The sequence below is a fragment of the Vipera berus genome (assembly GCF_964194415.1).
Source record: "Vipera berus genome assembly, chromosome: 1".
In the NCBI taxonomy this organism is placed as follows: Eukaryota; Metazoa; Chordata; class Lepidosauria; order Squamata; family Viperidae; genus Vipera; species Vipera berus.
In genome coordinates this window covers 262658990-262676102 of record NC_138202.1, presented here as the reverse complement: position 1 = coordinate 262676102, position 17113 = coordinate 262658990, and the positions used below count along the sequence as shown (strand labels likewise).

General features: G+C 38.8%; 1 protein-coding gene across 3 annotated transcripts in view; it reads right to left on the bottom strand.

Annotated features, from left to right (window-relative positions):
- Positions 1 to 16713, bottom strand: part of TRMT11 (tRNA methyltransferase 11 homolog) — a 28623-nt gene extending 11910 nt beyond the window's left edge. Inside the window, exons 1-9 of one of the 3 annotated variants that reach the window (XM_081324461.1) lie at positions 16623 to 16713; positions 14673 to 14738; positions 9067 to 9140; positions 7911 to 7992; positions 7723 to 7815; positions 5213 to 5347; positions 4678 to 4834; positions 2667 to 2747; positions 816 to 980 (exon numbers count right to left, since the gene is read on the bottom strand). In XM_081324461.1, coding sequence (XP_081180587.1) covers positions 816 to 980; positions 2667 to 2747; positions 4678 to 4834; positions 5213 to 5347; positions 7723 to 7815; positions 7911 to 7992; positions 9067 to 9140; positions 14673 to 14738; positions 16623 to 16697 — 928 coding nt within the window. In that variant the 5' untranslated portion in view covers positions 16698 to 16713. Of the gene's footprint in view, positions 1 to 815; positions 981 to 2666; positions 2748 to 4677; positions 4835 to 5212; positions 5348 to 7722; positions 7816 to 7910; positions 7993 to 9066; positions 9141 to 14672; positions 14739 to 16424; positions 16572 to 16622 lie in introns of those variants that run through there. The other 2 variants (XM_081324463.1, XM_081324462.1) reach the window with 2 other exon arrangements.
- Between the last annotated feature and the right edge of the window lie 400 nt (positions 16714 to 17113).

Sequence of the window (17113 nt, the reverse complement as noted above, 5' to 3'; positions counted from 1 at the left end):
TTAACCCCCCCCAAAAGGAAAATCCTAATCTTACATTATTAAGTCCAGGAAAATATTTAGTTGGCATTAAATTCTGTGTTACTTTTCCAATCAGGTCACATTTCCTAAATTACATAATCATACATAGTAAAGAGATATTTAAAATATTCAACACATTAATGGCATTTTTCTAACCAATCCCATTTTTAAAAAACAAAACAAGTCAAATAAACAATAGCAGGAATGCTTTGGCTTTCTCAAAATTAACTTGAATGTGCTTCAAAATGTATATGGTGTCACTCCAGAAACAAAGTTATTTCCAGATGGGGAAGCAAGATGTAGCACTGTATAACATATGAATAAACAATAAAGCATTCCACTAACATTATTTAGCCATTAATCATTTATATTCATTGGAAATGATCAAGGTGACTTGGTTGGAAAATGTAAAACCAACTAAAGGAGAAACCATCATATAGAATTCCTATCTTCTTGCTTGTGGAAATTCCAGATGTAAGCATTACATTTGAAATTAAGATACTTCAGTTATACTAACTTGCTTCATTCACCGAAATAAGCGTGTACTGGTACTGTAATGTATCCAAAATACTGAGGCACATTCCTATTAGATTTACTATAACACAAAATAATGTGTGCCTGAGTCCAACAGTTCTGAAAAAATACTAAAATATTTTTAAAGGTCCAGATAATCATATTCTTATATTTTACCACACATAAAACTCTCTAACAAGCTTACAGACATATTCATTTTATTATCATCCCCATAGCCTGCATTCATGAATTATAGCTATTTCAGGTTTTGCATCTTAACTTACGGTCTGTAATGATTGCATCAAACTGCACTCCCTTCCTCCATATGGGTTTGGATGCATCAGAAACAAATATGTCAAGATAGTATTTCTCCAAACCGTACTGGCGAAGGTTGGCTCTGATATTTTCATCAGGTCCTCTCCACTTTTGATTCTTTCTACTAGCTTTGCCTTAGAGTCATGAAGAAGAAGAAAAAATTGAGATTAAAACAATCCCCAATGTTTCTTTGTCACAGCAATTCATTTATATTCCATTCAACTAAATATCATTTGGTAAGAATATTTCTCTTCACTTTAAATTGATCACAAGTGAATGCCAATGATGATATCACCTAATTCATAATAAAATAGTCACAACTGTTCAGTAATACTAGAACAAAAACTTGCATGGTAGTATTTTCTACACGTACTGCACGAATTATGTCCTTTCAGTGACCATTTAGTGCAGGTTCGCATCCCACCAGGCTCAAGGTTGACTCAGCCTTCCATCCTTCCGAGGTAGGTAAAATGAGGACCCAGATTGTTGGGGGCAATTAAGCTGACATTGTAATAATGCCGCTTGGGGTGTGTGTGAAAGCCCTAACAAGCAGGCATATACATAGAATGAAGGCTACTGCTAAGCTTGTAAGCCGCCCTGAGTCTTCGGAGAAGGGCGGGATATAAATGTAATAAAAATAAATAATAAATAAATAAATAAATTCAAACTTACAATAGTGCTAATAAACAAGAGAAACTTATGACTGGTCCTCAGAGTTCAAATCATCACAAGGAACCCACAATCACATCATTGTGATCTGGGCACTTAGTGCCTGGCTTACAATTACGAAGCTGCAGCGAATTGCAGCCAGGTGATTGCAATTTCTGGTTTCCCATAAGCAAAATCAATGGGAAGCCAGCACCAAGTCAGAACTTGCAGTCAAATGGGATCCTCATTTAACCACTTGCATAGTCCTTGCTTAACTATAGCAGCTGGGACTTCCGGAACTACTGTTGATAAGTGACATGGTCACATGACATCACACTTTAGGGCTGCACAGCTTAGTAATAGCCAGGGCTTTTTTTGTCATAGAACGCTCAGAACGGAGTTCCGGCACCTTTTTTGGATGGAACCTTGTAGGGTAGGCAAGGCGGGTTGTATGACATGTGTGAGTTCCAACACCTTTTTCTTTTACAAAAAAAGCCCTGGTAATAGCAATCTGGTACCAACTGCCATTGTAAGCCAAGGACTACCTATATTTCATTTAAGACAACAGAACCCTTAAAGCTGCTATTATACTTTAGGATGACTTGAAATATTTGAACAAATAAAAAAGGAAGTTGATTTTCGCTTCCTCTTTCCATGATTTCTCTTCTCTCTGATGAGATAAGACACATAGCGACTCTGGACAACATACAACTTTTATTGTATCTCATGAGAAAAAATCCACCATTGTTGCTAGAAAAGAAAACAAATGATGACTACCTAAATCAACACATTATAAGGAAATCAACCCATGATTCTTAACTTATGGCTGGGATTTTATGCACACACAAGTTGATTACATTTCCTAGATTATTTTTTTTTCTGATAGTTGACCATCATTCCATTTTGCAAACAGCCACTTAAATTCCCATGTGACTGAAAAATTAATCTGAAGAAAGGCATTCTCTTCCTTGAATAAAATTCAACTGCATTTTCTTTTGACAGTAAAATGGTCTGTCTATCATTGCTCACTATGAGAAAGACTATGTGAGGTAATGAGTAATTACTACTGTCTGATAAATTTCCTGGGTTCAGGAACTGTTTTGGGAGTAAAATTGCTACCATATTTTATGTAATTAATTAATTTCTACTAGTAAATAATGAAAAGGACATACCCAACCCGTGTACTATATTATAATCTATATCTGTGCCACAGACATATGCTCCAAAGTGCGCTGAAGCTATAAGAAGTCCACCTGCAAGCAAAATAAACAAAATATGCTTATTCTAATAAACCAAACATTCCATAGTAGGGTGGAGATAAAAATATTCCCAACATTCTTGGAGTGCCTGAATATTTTGCCTTGTTTGTTTAGCATAGACTATGCTACTGTCATCATCACACAGAAATAATAAGTTTTGGACAACTGTTTTCAGCAACCCTCAGGGCATGAATGTTTATTTCTTCTTCCAGAAGTGTTACCTTCTCGAACTAGTGCAAATTGTTTTAAATACTAATATTTAAACTGTCTTTATAGCAAAAAAGTAGTCTATTGCTACTTAGTGTATACCTCATTTTGAACCAATTTATCTCAAACAAAAAGTTCATCACATACAACATGTAACACAAGCACCCTCTACTGTTTTGTTGAAGAAAAACAACTAACTGAAGGAATATCTGGAGTCACATAAGAAATAGTATTGCTTAGACTACACAGCAAATTCTTAAAAGAAACTGATCTATGATTAACTCCAATACAAAATCTGAAAATTGTTCAGAGCAAATGACACACAAAATAGCTTCTTTGGTCATACAGATCCTTCAGGGAATTTTTCTCATACGCCTCAGTGCAGGAGCGAGAAAGGTACAATATTGAAAAATTATAGACTGTGAAGGAATCTAAAAATAATCTTGGAGAAGGTTTGAAACAGCCATTAAAGGCAGGAAGGAAGATATAAGCTATTAAGGAGAAACTTGGAGAAGTAATTACACAGTCCAGAAATTGAAGCAAGCATGAGAAAGAAACTCAAGATGACCCTGTCATGGTTTTCTTTAGTACAGGATAGATAGAAGGAAACATGGAAGAAGTTTTCAAGAATTAATATTTGTGATCTACAACAAAGTAATATTTCTAGAATTCCAGCAATGTCTGTTTCTTGAACCTGAGCGGCTGACATCAATTTTGAAAGCCTCTCCCAAGTTTTTTCTCTCTCGTCTTATACTAAATGACATCAAGACAGGATTACCTTGAGTTTCTTTCTCACATTTGCTTCAATCTCAGGACTGTAATCCCTTTTCCAAGTCCCTCCTTAATGGCACATTCTTTAATTCATTTGTTAGCATCTTTTTCTTATCTTCCTCATCTCCAAATTCTTTTACACAAGGCCACCAGCTCCTAAGTCCTAAATATCTGTATTCCTTCCCAAAATATTCTATAAACCGGTTTTCTTCGATCCAAATGAGTGGGATTTCTGAGAGTTTCTACTGGAAAGAAACATAATGGGGCAAAGTCATAGGTAAACTATTCTTGATTCTTTTTTTCCCTTTTGCATGAATTACTGCTGAGATCTTAGTCATCAAGCAGGTATTCTTGAACTACTTCCAGAGTATATGACTGATGCTGCACAGTTTCTTCAAAGTCAATGACTACTGATATCAATTGCAACAAGAACTGCATGAATAAAACAATTACGCTGAATATATTTTGGTAGTTGTAAATTCTAAGCAGTGATCTGGTGTTGTTATAATGAAGCCCCAGAGCTAAAGATGTAAGAGTTTTTATAAAGTAGGTATGAGCCTAAGGAATAAATCACATTTAGCTTACTGAAGATGTTGCATACTTATATCTCGATAATATATACTGCATCTGAGTAACTCTGTTTACCAGCAGGAAGGGAAACACGTGCCCAAGTACCCATTCTCAAAGTTGTTTAACTCCCACTCAGGATATGCTTCACCACTTCTATATTGGCTGGGGCTGCTGGGAAATTGTTCTTTAGTAACATCTAGAATGTTTGTACAAATTGCATATTCCCCAAAGCAAATTCTTCTGGCTAAATAGTTGGGAGATGACCAGGTACGTTTAGTGAAATAACAGAAAATATGAGCAGATAATAAATGTAAAACATTTCCTTTCTTTTTCCTTGATAAAGTTTGAAGGGGAAGACTGGGGGGAGTGCAAATACCTGTTCCCACAAAAGGATCAAACACAATATTGTTTGGTTTTACTTTTCCATGGTTTGCCATGATAAAAGCCAAGCCGGAATGCATGCTTGTGTTCCCAATAAAATGCCTTTTTTTAACACTGTAGGATTCAATAAGGTCCCTTTGTCCATTGGCAATCTGTGGAATATATGGTTGGGAAGGCAATGAGAGAAAGGGAACAAGAAAGATTTATTTTGGTTACCAAACACTTCTAAAACACACAGAAACAAAATGATTTTTTTTAAAACAGATGCATAGTTTTTTTTATCAAGTGACCATGTTGAACACAGCACTGCTTTCCAGTTCAGAACATTATTTTACTTTTCAAAACAATCAAGTTCAATGACTAACTTGAAAATTACAAAAGAGGGCACATATCTAAGCTTTAGCCACTCTGAGGCACATGAGGCATCTATTTTTCCTACTTCTTTCACATTCCAATCTGCACAATCTTCCATAGTTGTATTGCTGTTTTAAAAACCAATAATTTCATTATTAATTTAGTACCTTACTCACCCATCTCCCAAAGTACAAGCCAATAGGCTGTTCTGTAGTGTTTCCAAGGTAAAGTCCATGATCTTCTAGAAACCAAAATGTATGATCTGGCTTATTCAAATCTACACGTCCTTTAAATGGTAAAAACTGCAAAGACTACATGGGTATGAGGGGGTTGAGGGGGAAGGAGAGAGGAATTGGAAACAATGCATTAATCAACAATATTATATGTGTGACATGTTTTATCCATATCTACAGTAATCTTCCTTACTTTTATGATAATAGATATACTCAGTGCTTTTTTTGTAAAAGAAAAAGGAGCCGGAACTCACACATGTCATACAGCCCGCCTTGCACCAAAAAAGGTGCCGGAACTCCATTCTGAGCGTTCTATGAGAAAAAAAGCCCTGGATATACTAAAGATAATTGAAGGCTGCCACTAACAAAACATAAAATGTATGTTATTCTTAAGCTAAAAGATTATTTTTAAAAAGTTAATAAGGCAGCACAGAATAAAAAATATAGCACTGGTGGTCTATTAAAACCAAAATATATCAGTAGTATTATGTATTCCTGATGGAAGATACACTTTTTAAAAATTGGTCTTTTTTTTCATCCTTTGAGGATCATAGAGCATATAGTTGCTTTAGCCTTGAACAAGCATGTGTGTGTTTTTTAAATCAAAACTGTAGAGGGTTAATACACCTAATTTGCTTTTTACTGCCAGGACCCCCAAGATATCAGTGCACACCATCCTTCCAAGCAGTCCCAGATGTAATTTAACTTTTTTTTCCCATTCTCTTCCTAACAGATTTTAGACTTTGTAGGCTGGCCCTCCCAAGCTGGTGTTCAGATGGAATAAACTCTTCTCGTCTCGCAGGGCACTTGGGCCCTCTTTGGGGTGGGTCTCTGCCTACCTCCACTCCACTCAGCCAAAGTATTCACCCTCAGACATGGAACACCAGCCATTGTTCTTGATAGGAGACTCATGCCAAGCAAATGTATGCAGCATACCAAAAACTAATCCTTTCCCATCTTCTCCCAACATCCAGGACCTTCTAGGTTGGAGTTGCACACAGGTATGTTCATACACAACTCAAAAGTTTGTAAGTAACATCTGGTGACATCTAACTTTTGGCTAGCTACATGGACAATTCTTTTTACATTTTGAACCACAATACACTACTACTCCTATACGTTCTACTATTTCTATACAATTGCTTCCTTAAAGAAGGCTGACAAATTGTCCACTGGGAGTGGTAAAATTTAAAGATGGTGGACGGCTGTAGTTGCCCACCTTGAATATATCATTATCTAAGACAATTGTGCAACCAAATATTAAGGCTATTTTTATACTATCTGAAGTGAGAAGAAATCAAGAATGTTGAGAGGCTTTATAAGGAGATTATTTGTTTAGGTCTACAAAGTGGGAGGCAAGCTTCCTAAAAGTTGTAAGAGGATATCTAGTGATCTCCCTGGAATGCAGAGGTTAAATTATTTAGCCCTGTTTTGTTTTATATTATCTTTTAGAGTGTTAATGGAAGCAGGAAACTTTGAAGAAACAAATCCTTCAAATCCCCCCTCCCCACAAATAGTAATTTTGGACCATCAGAAGTGTCGTGCCTATCCTTAAAGAAAAAAAAAACATGTAAAATCTTGTCACAGAAATTCGGTCATATTCTCACCAAATGTTAGCAAGACAACCACAGAGTACTGGACCGCACAAATGGAGTGCTAAGCAACTGCCTCAGAGCCATGGGTCATTCATTTCTGACGTGCCTTAGGATATAATGTAACATAGTCTGAAAAAAGACAAGGCACAGAGCAAACAATGCTCTCCTCATTGACTTGAAAAGCAGTGAGTAGAAGAATGACTCTATTTGAAGAATTGTGAGTCCCGGGCTAGGTAGACTTTAAAGCTAATTAAGTTTTAATAGGAAACCAACAGATCAGCAGTGATGTAGAGGAGTCTAGGCTACAGCTTATGTAGGTATTTATTTAGAATGTTTATACTACATAACCACCTGTCTCCCAAATGCAGCGTACAACACAACAGAAAAAGAATCTAAACAAGCATATAAAATAAATAAAACCCAATAAAGCTAAATAAATATTAGACAAAAGCCCATAATTCTTTAATTATTAATTTCTTAAATTCTAGGTACAGGCACATATGCCTTTCATAGTTAATTCACAAGAGAGAAATGTGAATATAATGTGAAGGCTTTGTAAAGCTTAGTCTGAGGCTTGGTTACAGCCCTCGGAATACACTTGGAGGAATTCTTGAGCATATGAAGGCTTTGCAATGTGACACTATTGAATGAATGAACAAAGACAACCTGGCTATGCATCAGGTATTAAAAGAAAGGACAGAGGCAATTGTGATTTATGTCTACAACAACAAAAGAACGTTAATTCTCCAAAGCTATATATGATCAATGTGGCAATGTATGCACTTGTGTTATGTTTCCTTCTGCAATATTATGAAAGAACAGACGTTTAAGCAATCAAAGAACTTAACTATTACTTACATCTATTCTTTGAATCTTCTCTGCTTGTGTTACCGTTTTGTTGAAAGCATGGACTATTATTTTGTAGGTGAAATTGGACTGTAAATATGGGGCCTAAAACAAAGCAAGAGTTTTAATTATGGCATAGTGTATATGCTGCATAATACATGTACTAAATGAAAAAGTTTAGAATGCTTTCTTATACCAACCATTTTCTCTACTGGATAATTCTTCAGTGAAGAATGCAGTTCTTCTACAGATTTCCCATGACCCCAGAGCTCAAATATTGATCTGAAAGCAAATAAACAGACTTTCAGGAACATGTTTTATTCTACTTTGATTAAAAATCTCCATTCTCTCTACTTTCAAAGACATATAGATAATATTTCATCATAGCCAAAGGCCTATAGAATGTTTATAAAACTATGTGTCAGGAACAAAAGACCAGGACCATATGTGATGTTCCAATTAAACTTATTTATTACTAGTTATGCCTCTACTTAACTAACAGGACTATTTTGATGCTGATTAAGGATCAACTGAATTCAGGAGAAGCTGGACTCAGTCCATTTATAACTACTTGGATACTCTAGGGCTAGGCTGATTCGTCTTTTGACTCTGCTTTCAGGTTCTGTCACTCCTCCTCCACTATGTAATAATACAAGAGCAGTGAATTATTATTACAGGAAAATATATATACAGATCCATACACAAATATACAATACATATAGACATTCGCTGCTTAAAACTGTGATAAGATGGGCAAGATAAAATTAAAGTTCAGATCAACTAACAATCTAAAAGATGACCAAAGTCATTGCGACTCTTTTTGCATTGCCGGCAATGGGGTGGGCGCGGCTTCGGTATGATGAAACCGCAGGACGGCAGTTTGACACCCCTGTTCTAAAGTCTACAAAATAAGGATTATATATTTACTTTCAGTGGCTTTGCAGCAGAGATGAATAAAATTTCCAACGCTGCTTCTGTACAACTTCCAAGTCGTTTAGTGGTATTTGTACAAAGGAACACAAATAAAGCACGCAAAACAAAGATCCTTTGCATCACACCATCAGAAATCAAACCTGAAATCACTAAGTCTCATGCATAGAAACAGAAATAGGTATTTTGCCTCTTTTTGACAGAGCTGTAAGCGCATCCTAGAGATGAAAACTAAGGTAGGACACTGCAATTCAAAAGCTAGTCAAACTTCTCCCAACACTGGCAGCGAAAGAGGGAAGAGAGGGAGGGGAGATTTCCACCTACGCTGGAGAAAAAGGATGAGAAAGCTTAAAGGGAACCTTAATGCAAAAGAAAAGCAGGGAAACTCTCCCTCTCTTATTGTTATTTTTTTGTAACATAACTTACTTTGCACATACTGTTCGTTTCATTAGTCTTCTAGCTATCTCTTCAGAAGGCAAGTCAAGAATCCAAAACGGGCTCTGAAGTCAGGAAAAATGTAACAGTTATTACAAAGAACAACACTGCAATCAACAGCATCATTATTTAGGCAGCTGAAACCTTCTTTTCTTTCTGTTCCTTTCTTTTCTTTCCTATGTATTTATGGAGTGCTTATAAAATGTTTCCATCAAAACTACAATAGGTGGTATTCCAAAGGAGCAGCCATAGCCAGTGCAACAATAATAGAAGTACAACATATAATTACAGTAGGCAAACATTATAATTAATATAACAATCCTGACAGCAGGCACTCTAGAGTATTCAGGTCCCAAAAGCTTTCTGAAACAATCAAGTTTTGTTTTGTTTTTAATATTTTATTGGTGTTCTAACAATAACAATCTCTAGTGCCTGGTGTACAGCGTGTTGTCTTAGTTTATATATTTGAAAAAGAAAAAAGAAAGAAAAAAGGCAATAATAATTAACAGTCAATAATGATTAAATTTGATAAATCAATAATTAGTATATTAATTAATAATATATTTCTTTGATCTTCCCTTCTCCCATTTGTATTCTTCTTCAACCTTAAACAAAATATAATTCTTAATATTTTCATTATATAAATAGACATTTTTTTATATTTACACAAATAGTGATAACATGTATAACACATTTTTATCAGTTTATATTATTTTTATAACCATCACCTCATTAGTTCACCATGCATCCTATTTTCGTGATTTTTGTTTAAACTTAATTTCCCTTTATTCAATCCATGCTTATCAGTCATGATTATCTCAATTATTTGTTGTTGTTAGCTGCGAAGTCATGTCCGACCCATCCCGACCCCATGGACAATGTTCCTCCAGGCCTTCCTGTCCTTTACCATCTTCTGGAGTCCATTTAAGCTCATGCCTACTGCTTCAGTGACTCCATCCAGCCACCTCATTCTGTCGTCCCTTTCTTCTATTGCCCTCAATTTTTCCCAGCATTAGGCTCTTCTCCAGTAAGTCCTTCTCATTAGGTGGCCAAACTATTTGAGTTTTAGCTTCAAGATCTGGCCTTCTAAAGAGCAGTCAGGATTGATCTCCTCTAGGACTGACCAGTTTGATCGCCTTGCAGTCCAAGGGACTCACAGGAGTCTTCTCCAGCACCACAGTTCAAAGGCCTCAATTCTTTAGCACTCAGCCTTTTTTATGGTCCAACTTTCACTGCCATACATTGCAACTGGGAAGACCATAGCCTTGACTATACGCACTTTTGTTGACAGGGTGATATCTCTGCTTTTTAGTGTGCTGTATAGATTTGCCATGGCTTTCCTCCCGAGGAGCAAGCGTCTTTTAATTTCTTGGCTACAGTCCCCATCTGTGGTGAACTTGGAGCCCAGGAAAATAAAATCTGTCACTACCTCCATTTCTTCCCCATCTATTTGCCAGGAATTGAGAGGGCCGGATGCCATGATCTTGGTTTTCTTAATGTTAAGTTTCAACCCAACTTTTGCACTCTCCTTCTTTACCCGCAACAAGAGACTCTTTAGTTCTTCTTCACTTTCTGCCATTAGAGTGGTATCATCTGCATATCTTAGGTTGTTGATATTTCTCCCGGCAATCTTAATTCCAACTTTTGATTCATCTAGCCCTGCCTTTCTCATGATGTGCTCTGCATATAAGTTAAACAGGAAGGGTGACAGTATACAGCCTTGCCGGACTCCTTTCCCAATTTTGAACCAATCAGTGGTTCCGTGTCCAGTTCTCACTGTTGCTTCTTGACCCACATATAGGTTTCTCAAGAGACAAATAAGATGGTCTGGTACACCCATCTCTTTAAGAACTTGCCACAGTTTGTTATGATCCACACAATCAAAGGCTTTAGCATAGTCAATGAAGCAGATGTTTTTCTGGAACTCCCTAGCTTTCTCCATGATCCAGCGTATGTTGGCAACTTGATCTCTAGTTCCTCTGCCTCTTCGAAACCCTGCCTGTACTTCTGGTAGTTCTCGATCCACATACTGCTGGAGTCTAGCTTGTAGGATTTTAAGCATAACTTTACTAGCATGTGAAATGAGTGCAATGGTGCGATAGTTTGAACATTCTTTGGCACTGTCTTTCTTTGGAATTGGAATGTAAACTGATCTTTTCCAATCCTATAGCCACTGTTGAGTTTTCCAAATTTGCTGGCAAATTGAGTGTAGCACTTTTACTGCATCGTCTTTTAAGATTTTGAATAGCTCAGCTGGAATACTGTCACCTCCACTAGCTTTGTTGTTGCTCAGCTTTTCTAAGGCCTACTTCACTTCACATTCTAGGATGTCTGGCTCGAGGTCAGTGACCACCTCATTGTGATTATCAGGGACGTTAAGCTCATTCTTGTATAGTTCGTCTGTGTAATTTTGCCACCTCTTCTTAATCTCTTCTGCCTCTGTTAGGTCCCTGCCATCCATTTTTTTCCATTTAGGTACACCATCCCAATATTTTCATATTTCATGTATTATAACAATACTGCGCTTCTTGTCTATCTTATAACATCTGGGTATAACATCCTTTCTGACCAGGTATTCAAGTCCCAAAAGCTTTCTGAAACAATCAAGTTTTAATGAGCTTCTAGAGGGCCAGAAGAATGGAAGCTATCCAGAGCGAAGGGAGGAGGGGAGAAGAGGGAGATGGGGATAAACTATGGCAGGGGTAGACAACCTCGGCTCTTTTATGACTCATGGACTTCAACTCCCAGAATTCCTGAGACAGCCATGCTGAGGGGAAAGGGAGAGGTTTCCAAGCTGAGCCATGCTGGCTCAGGAATTCTGGGGGTTGAAGTCCACGAGTCATAAAAGAGCCAGGTTGCCTACCCCTGAACTATGGTATCTGGGATTTTCAGCAGGAATTTTTTGTGTCCTTGGATGAGCCAGGCAGAGTTTATATGAGACAGGTTATTTAAAACTAGATAATCCATTCTGCAATATTTTTCCCATTTTCACATCTAAAGCACAGCATGAAAATCTGTGGTTATCTTTTATCTTCCCTCTTTTGAGCACAGGAGCCGCTGATCAGACTTTTAATGCTGATTTTCAGTATGCACCAACAAAGCTATTCAGCTGCAAATAACATCGCCGCTTTTATTTTTAAAGCCCGCTCAGTTATACCAATAGTCAACAAACATCAACAAAAATTATTCCTATACTTCCTGAGATTGAAGAATTAAACTTCTCTCTGCTCCCATTATGAATGTATGATGATAAACCCTACAGCAGAGATCCCCAACCTTTTGGGCACCAGGGACTGGTTCCGTGGAGAGAGGTTTTTCCGTAGACCGGAGGGGCGTGATTTTGTGTGCTGCTTGCATCTCGCGGATGGGGCTTTGCTTGTTTGTGCAGACCGGTTGCTGGCATGCCGCAGCCCAGTACTAGTCCACAGACTGGGGCTTGGGGACTCCTGCCCTATGGGACACTTCAAATTTTACACCTTTACATTTTGTTGGCTGTGTGGCATTGGCTGTTCTTAGAATCAAGCAGCATACTGAACTTCATAAATTTCATAACCAAAATTTGCAACTATGTGCAAGCCTAAGTATCTTATCCCTCTCTCCTCCTAATGATTACACTTAGGACACCTATCTAACTCCCCCTCCTATGTTTTCATGTTTTGCACGTTGTCTCCCACAGATCCAGAAGGGGCAGAAGCAATTGAACGTGAGAAGAGAAAAAGATAAAGCAGATGATGCTACATGTTCAACTGTACCTTCCATTTGTGAAAAAGGGCATGGATTGCACCGTTTATGACCTCTGCCACTGGAGATTTTCAATCCTGCTGTTCACAATACCAATTTGGTGCTCTTCTTTCAATCAGTAACTCAATCAGGCCTTAGCTGATACTACTAAGGACAGCAAAACCCTGGAGTAGAACTTTAGCATTCCTTAGGGAGAAACCAACTGATTACCAAAGAAGAGCAGATTATGTACAAAGCTTTGTTGGGAAATGCTATTTAAATCTCCAGCAAGATATACTGACAGCAGTTGCCAAGATACCAATTAGAGGAAATGGAGGAGGAGGGAGGAGTTGGAGACATGTTGAAAAATGTGATGAAATGAAGATGAAATATAGCAAAATATATTTCCAGTGCATATTGGAAACAATGTTTTTTTTTCTTGCTTGCTTTGTTTGCTCATTTTAGCCAACAGGAAGCTGATTCATGAAATATTTTAGTGACCCAAAATTTGGACATTTGAAACTGTTGGCACCTGCAGATACACACACACACACACACACACACACACACACACACACAAAACTGGGAAGAAAAAGAGGCCCACTTTTTTTATCTCTGATCGCTCCAATAACAGGCACAGAGGGACAAGATATTTTGCAGGAGTACAGGTAGTTCTCAACTTACAAACCCTTGTTTAGTGATAGTTCGAAGCGACTACAACAGCACTGAAAAGTGACTTATGACCATTTTTCACATATATAACCACTGTAACATTCCCATGGTCACACAATCAAAATTCAGGCACTTGGGCAATTGGCATGTATTTATGACATTTGCACTGTCCTGGGGTCATGTGACAGCCATTTTGTAACCTTCCCAGCCGAAAAGCACCGTCAATGGGGGAAACCAGATTCACTTAATAACCAGATGATTTACTTACTTTACTTAACTGCAATGATTCGTTTAACCACTGTGGCAAAAAGGTCATAAAATGAACTGCAAGTTACTTAACAAACGCCTCACTTAGCAATGGAAATTTTGGGGTCAACCATGGTGGTTAAGTCAAAGGCTATCTGTATGGTCACATAAATGCCAAAACAAGGAAGCAAATGGCTCATTTTCATTCCAGGGAATGAACTTATCCATATATTGTGCTCAGCCACCACAGAATTCTGGAATTAGGGGCTCCCAGATTGTTCTAGCTTCTGCTTAAAAGGAGGGTTCACTGGCAAGCCAATGCCGCTGTCTGTAGCTGCCTTTCTTGGCCTATCTCAGGGGTAAGCAACCCTGGCTCTTTTATGACTCGTGGACTTCAACTCCCAAAATTCCTGAGCTGGCTCAGGAATTCTGGGAGTTGAAGTCCACGAGTCATAAAAGAGCCAAGGTTGCCTACCTCTGGCCTATCTGCTCCTCAAAGGAAGTCTCAAGAGAAGGGGATCCTTCTGATCCTTCCGTGATTACCCATGGGTTGCAAAGACAGGGCCAGCTGCCACAGATAGCAGATATTTTGTCACCCAACATAAGGATACAGTATCAATTCTCAAAGTTTAGACATGTGGCCAGAAAAATCTCAGATTCCCAAAAGGGCCCAATATACATACATACATCTTTGGGAACATAGCCTGCATTTTCATGGCACCGAACTGTCAACATTTTTCACAGGAAATACTTTTCTTTCCCACATTATACTTTTCAAATGGTTCCGTGCAAGTGAAAAAATGGCATCAATGTAATTAGAATAATAATCCTTATTATTCTAGGAACAATATACTATAAGGTTTTGTATCATGATTAAAATGAAAGCTTGGCTGCAAAAATATTCACTTCACGAAACAAGCTCATGGAAAAACACACTTCATCCTGAATCTAATTCCTACCTTTAATCTCAGTTCTTGTGAACTGCTGAATCTTCCATCACAGAGGGAGAGCAGAGACTTTATTTCCTAGAAGAAAAGTAAGATAGGGTAAATCATTTTGGAAACAACATTTTAATAAATATCCTAAAATAAATATCTAACACTGTTATTGCATTATTACAGTATTCTTTATCCTTTAAAAAAATACAACTTATGGCTGACGTCTTTAAATATGACTTCAGTAGAGCCAGTTTGGTATACCAACGAAGGCATCACATTAGAAACCAGGAGATCGTGAGTTCTAGTCCCATCTTAGGCACAAAACCACCTAAGTGCCTTTGGGACAGTCACTTTCTCACTGCCCTAGGAAGGTGGAAATGGGAAGCCACTTCTGAAATCTTGCAAGAAAATTGCAGGTAGTCACCAGGAGTCAAACACTGACTCAAAGGCACAAAATGATAACAATCCGGGGTGAATAATCCAAAGGCTGAGTAGGTATTCACTCTATAAGTCGTACTGAAAAACCCAGAATGCTAGTTGCTGCAATAGCTTTCTCCTCCCACCCCTTCCAGTGTAGGTACAGCCAAATATTACTTCCCTGCATTGGAAGGATGGGAATAAAGAAGGCCCCTTAAAATATTTACATCTTACCCCAGGTAAGTATAAACACAGAGAAGCAAAATAGCCAACGGCTTTCCTTGCTGGGAGCATGACTTTTGAGAATTGAAAAGAACAAACCCAACAAGTCGGGTTTGTAGAGGTGCCTTGGCAGGAAAAAGAAGAGAAGGCGAGGCTATAGGGGGCAGGGCTGTCCAACTGGAAAAGAAGCATTTGAGTGAATGAGAACAAAGTGCAGCAAGTGGAGTCAAATGTTCTCCATGCAGTGTGGAGGAGAAAGATACAGTTAACGCAATGTGAGAAAATGTGGGCAAGTTGTTTTCCCAACAGGTAGCGTTTACACTTCCTCATCCATTCCCACCTCCCAATATGGCAGTTGGCCCAACCCGCAGAGGCAAATTCGCAGATTTGCACAGACAAGTACCAGCAGTTTTCTTGGCAAGGTTTTTCATGGGTGGTTTACCATTGCCCCTTTCTTAAGAGCTGGGAGTATACTCTTGATTCTGTGCCTAAGGCAGGAGTAGAACGCCTGGTCTCCAGTCTGATCTCTTTAACAACTACAAGAAACTGGTTCTCAAGTGTGGATCAGCCTCAACATCAACTAGAAAAGTGAATCAGATGGGTGTCAAGAAATGTTCTTGTACTCTTGTTGACGTTCATATTGAATCTTCAATAGAAATCTGCATAAAGAAGCTGTGTATAAAGACTATGTCCAAGATTTTGAGGTTCCTGAAATTCTATCCAACCCTTTCCCTCCGGTTACAAAGTGTACTGCAATCAACTTCCGTATTGATATGTTACTGCAACAGACATCCCACCTACAGATCTTGACGTCTGCTAATTGTCGAACAACTTGATAGCACGTAAGAATATTAATAAAAACCCCACTTAATATTCTGAAGCTATGCTAAAATGCCACGTGCTACACAACTGTAACTTGAACAAATCAAAAGTTCTCATAACAATCTCTCTTCCACCCAACTCCTTACACGTCGTTCTTCTTTGAAGTTTCGTGTTGTTGTTTTTTCGTTCGTTTGTTTGTTTCGCCGCTTGGGAAAATGCTCCAAGGCATAACCCTAACCCTAACCCTAACCCTGGTCTGAAACCCGCTGCCTGGAGCGTCATCACGCCAGCGTAGGATGAGCAAAGGCCTACCAAGACCCATTGTATTCGTCTGCAAAAACTCAAGAGGTTGCGGGACTTCCGAGTCCCTTCTGCAGCGCCGGGATAAGCAAAGAAACCAAGGCACGGTTGCTACAGATCCGCCGACGCGGGCCGCGCGCGCGCGCTCAGTCCCCGGAAACTTCCAAGTGGCAAAAAAAAAAGGCCGCGCGCTCCGCACCTCGGACTCACCGGCAACCGGAATTCTACGTTCTGCTGCGCTAGTAGCAGCAAGTACTGCCTATAACCCGCTGTCGACAACGCCATAACCCCGGCTCGCGCTCTAGAGCCGTACGCGCGCGCGTGGAGCAGGAGAGGCGGGGTCAAGACGGGGAAAAGGAGGAAAGCCGGATCGAAGCGCCCGGATTTGGGGGAGAAGTGCAGGATTTTTTTTATTTTTATTTTTTACCGATCTGAATGATGGGGAAGGAGGTGGCTTCTATCTGAGCAAAGCCAGTGACGGGGAGGATAACTACTACATCCGCACGGGATCCTGCTGCCTTGCGATTTACAGCCATAGGGACCGTACTGCCATGCAAACGTGCTGGACGAATAAATGAGGACCCAGATTGTTGGGGGCAATTAAGCTGACTTTGTAATAATGCCGCTTGGGGGGGGGGCGAAAGCCCTAATAAGCAGGCATATACATAGAATGAAGGCTATTGCTAAGCACATTGGTTTGT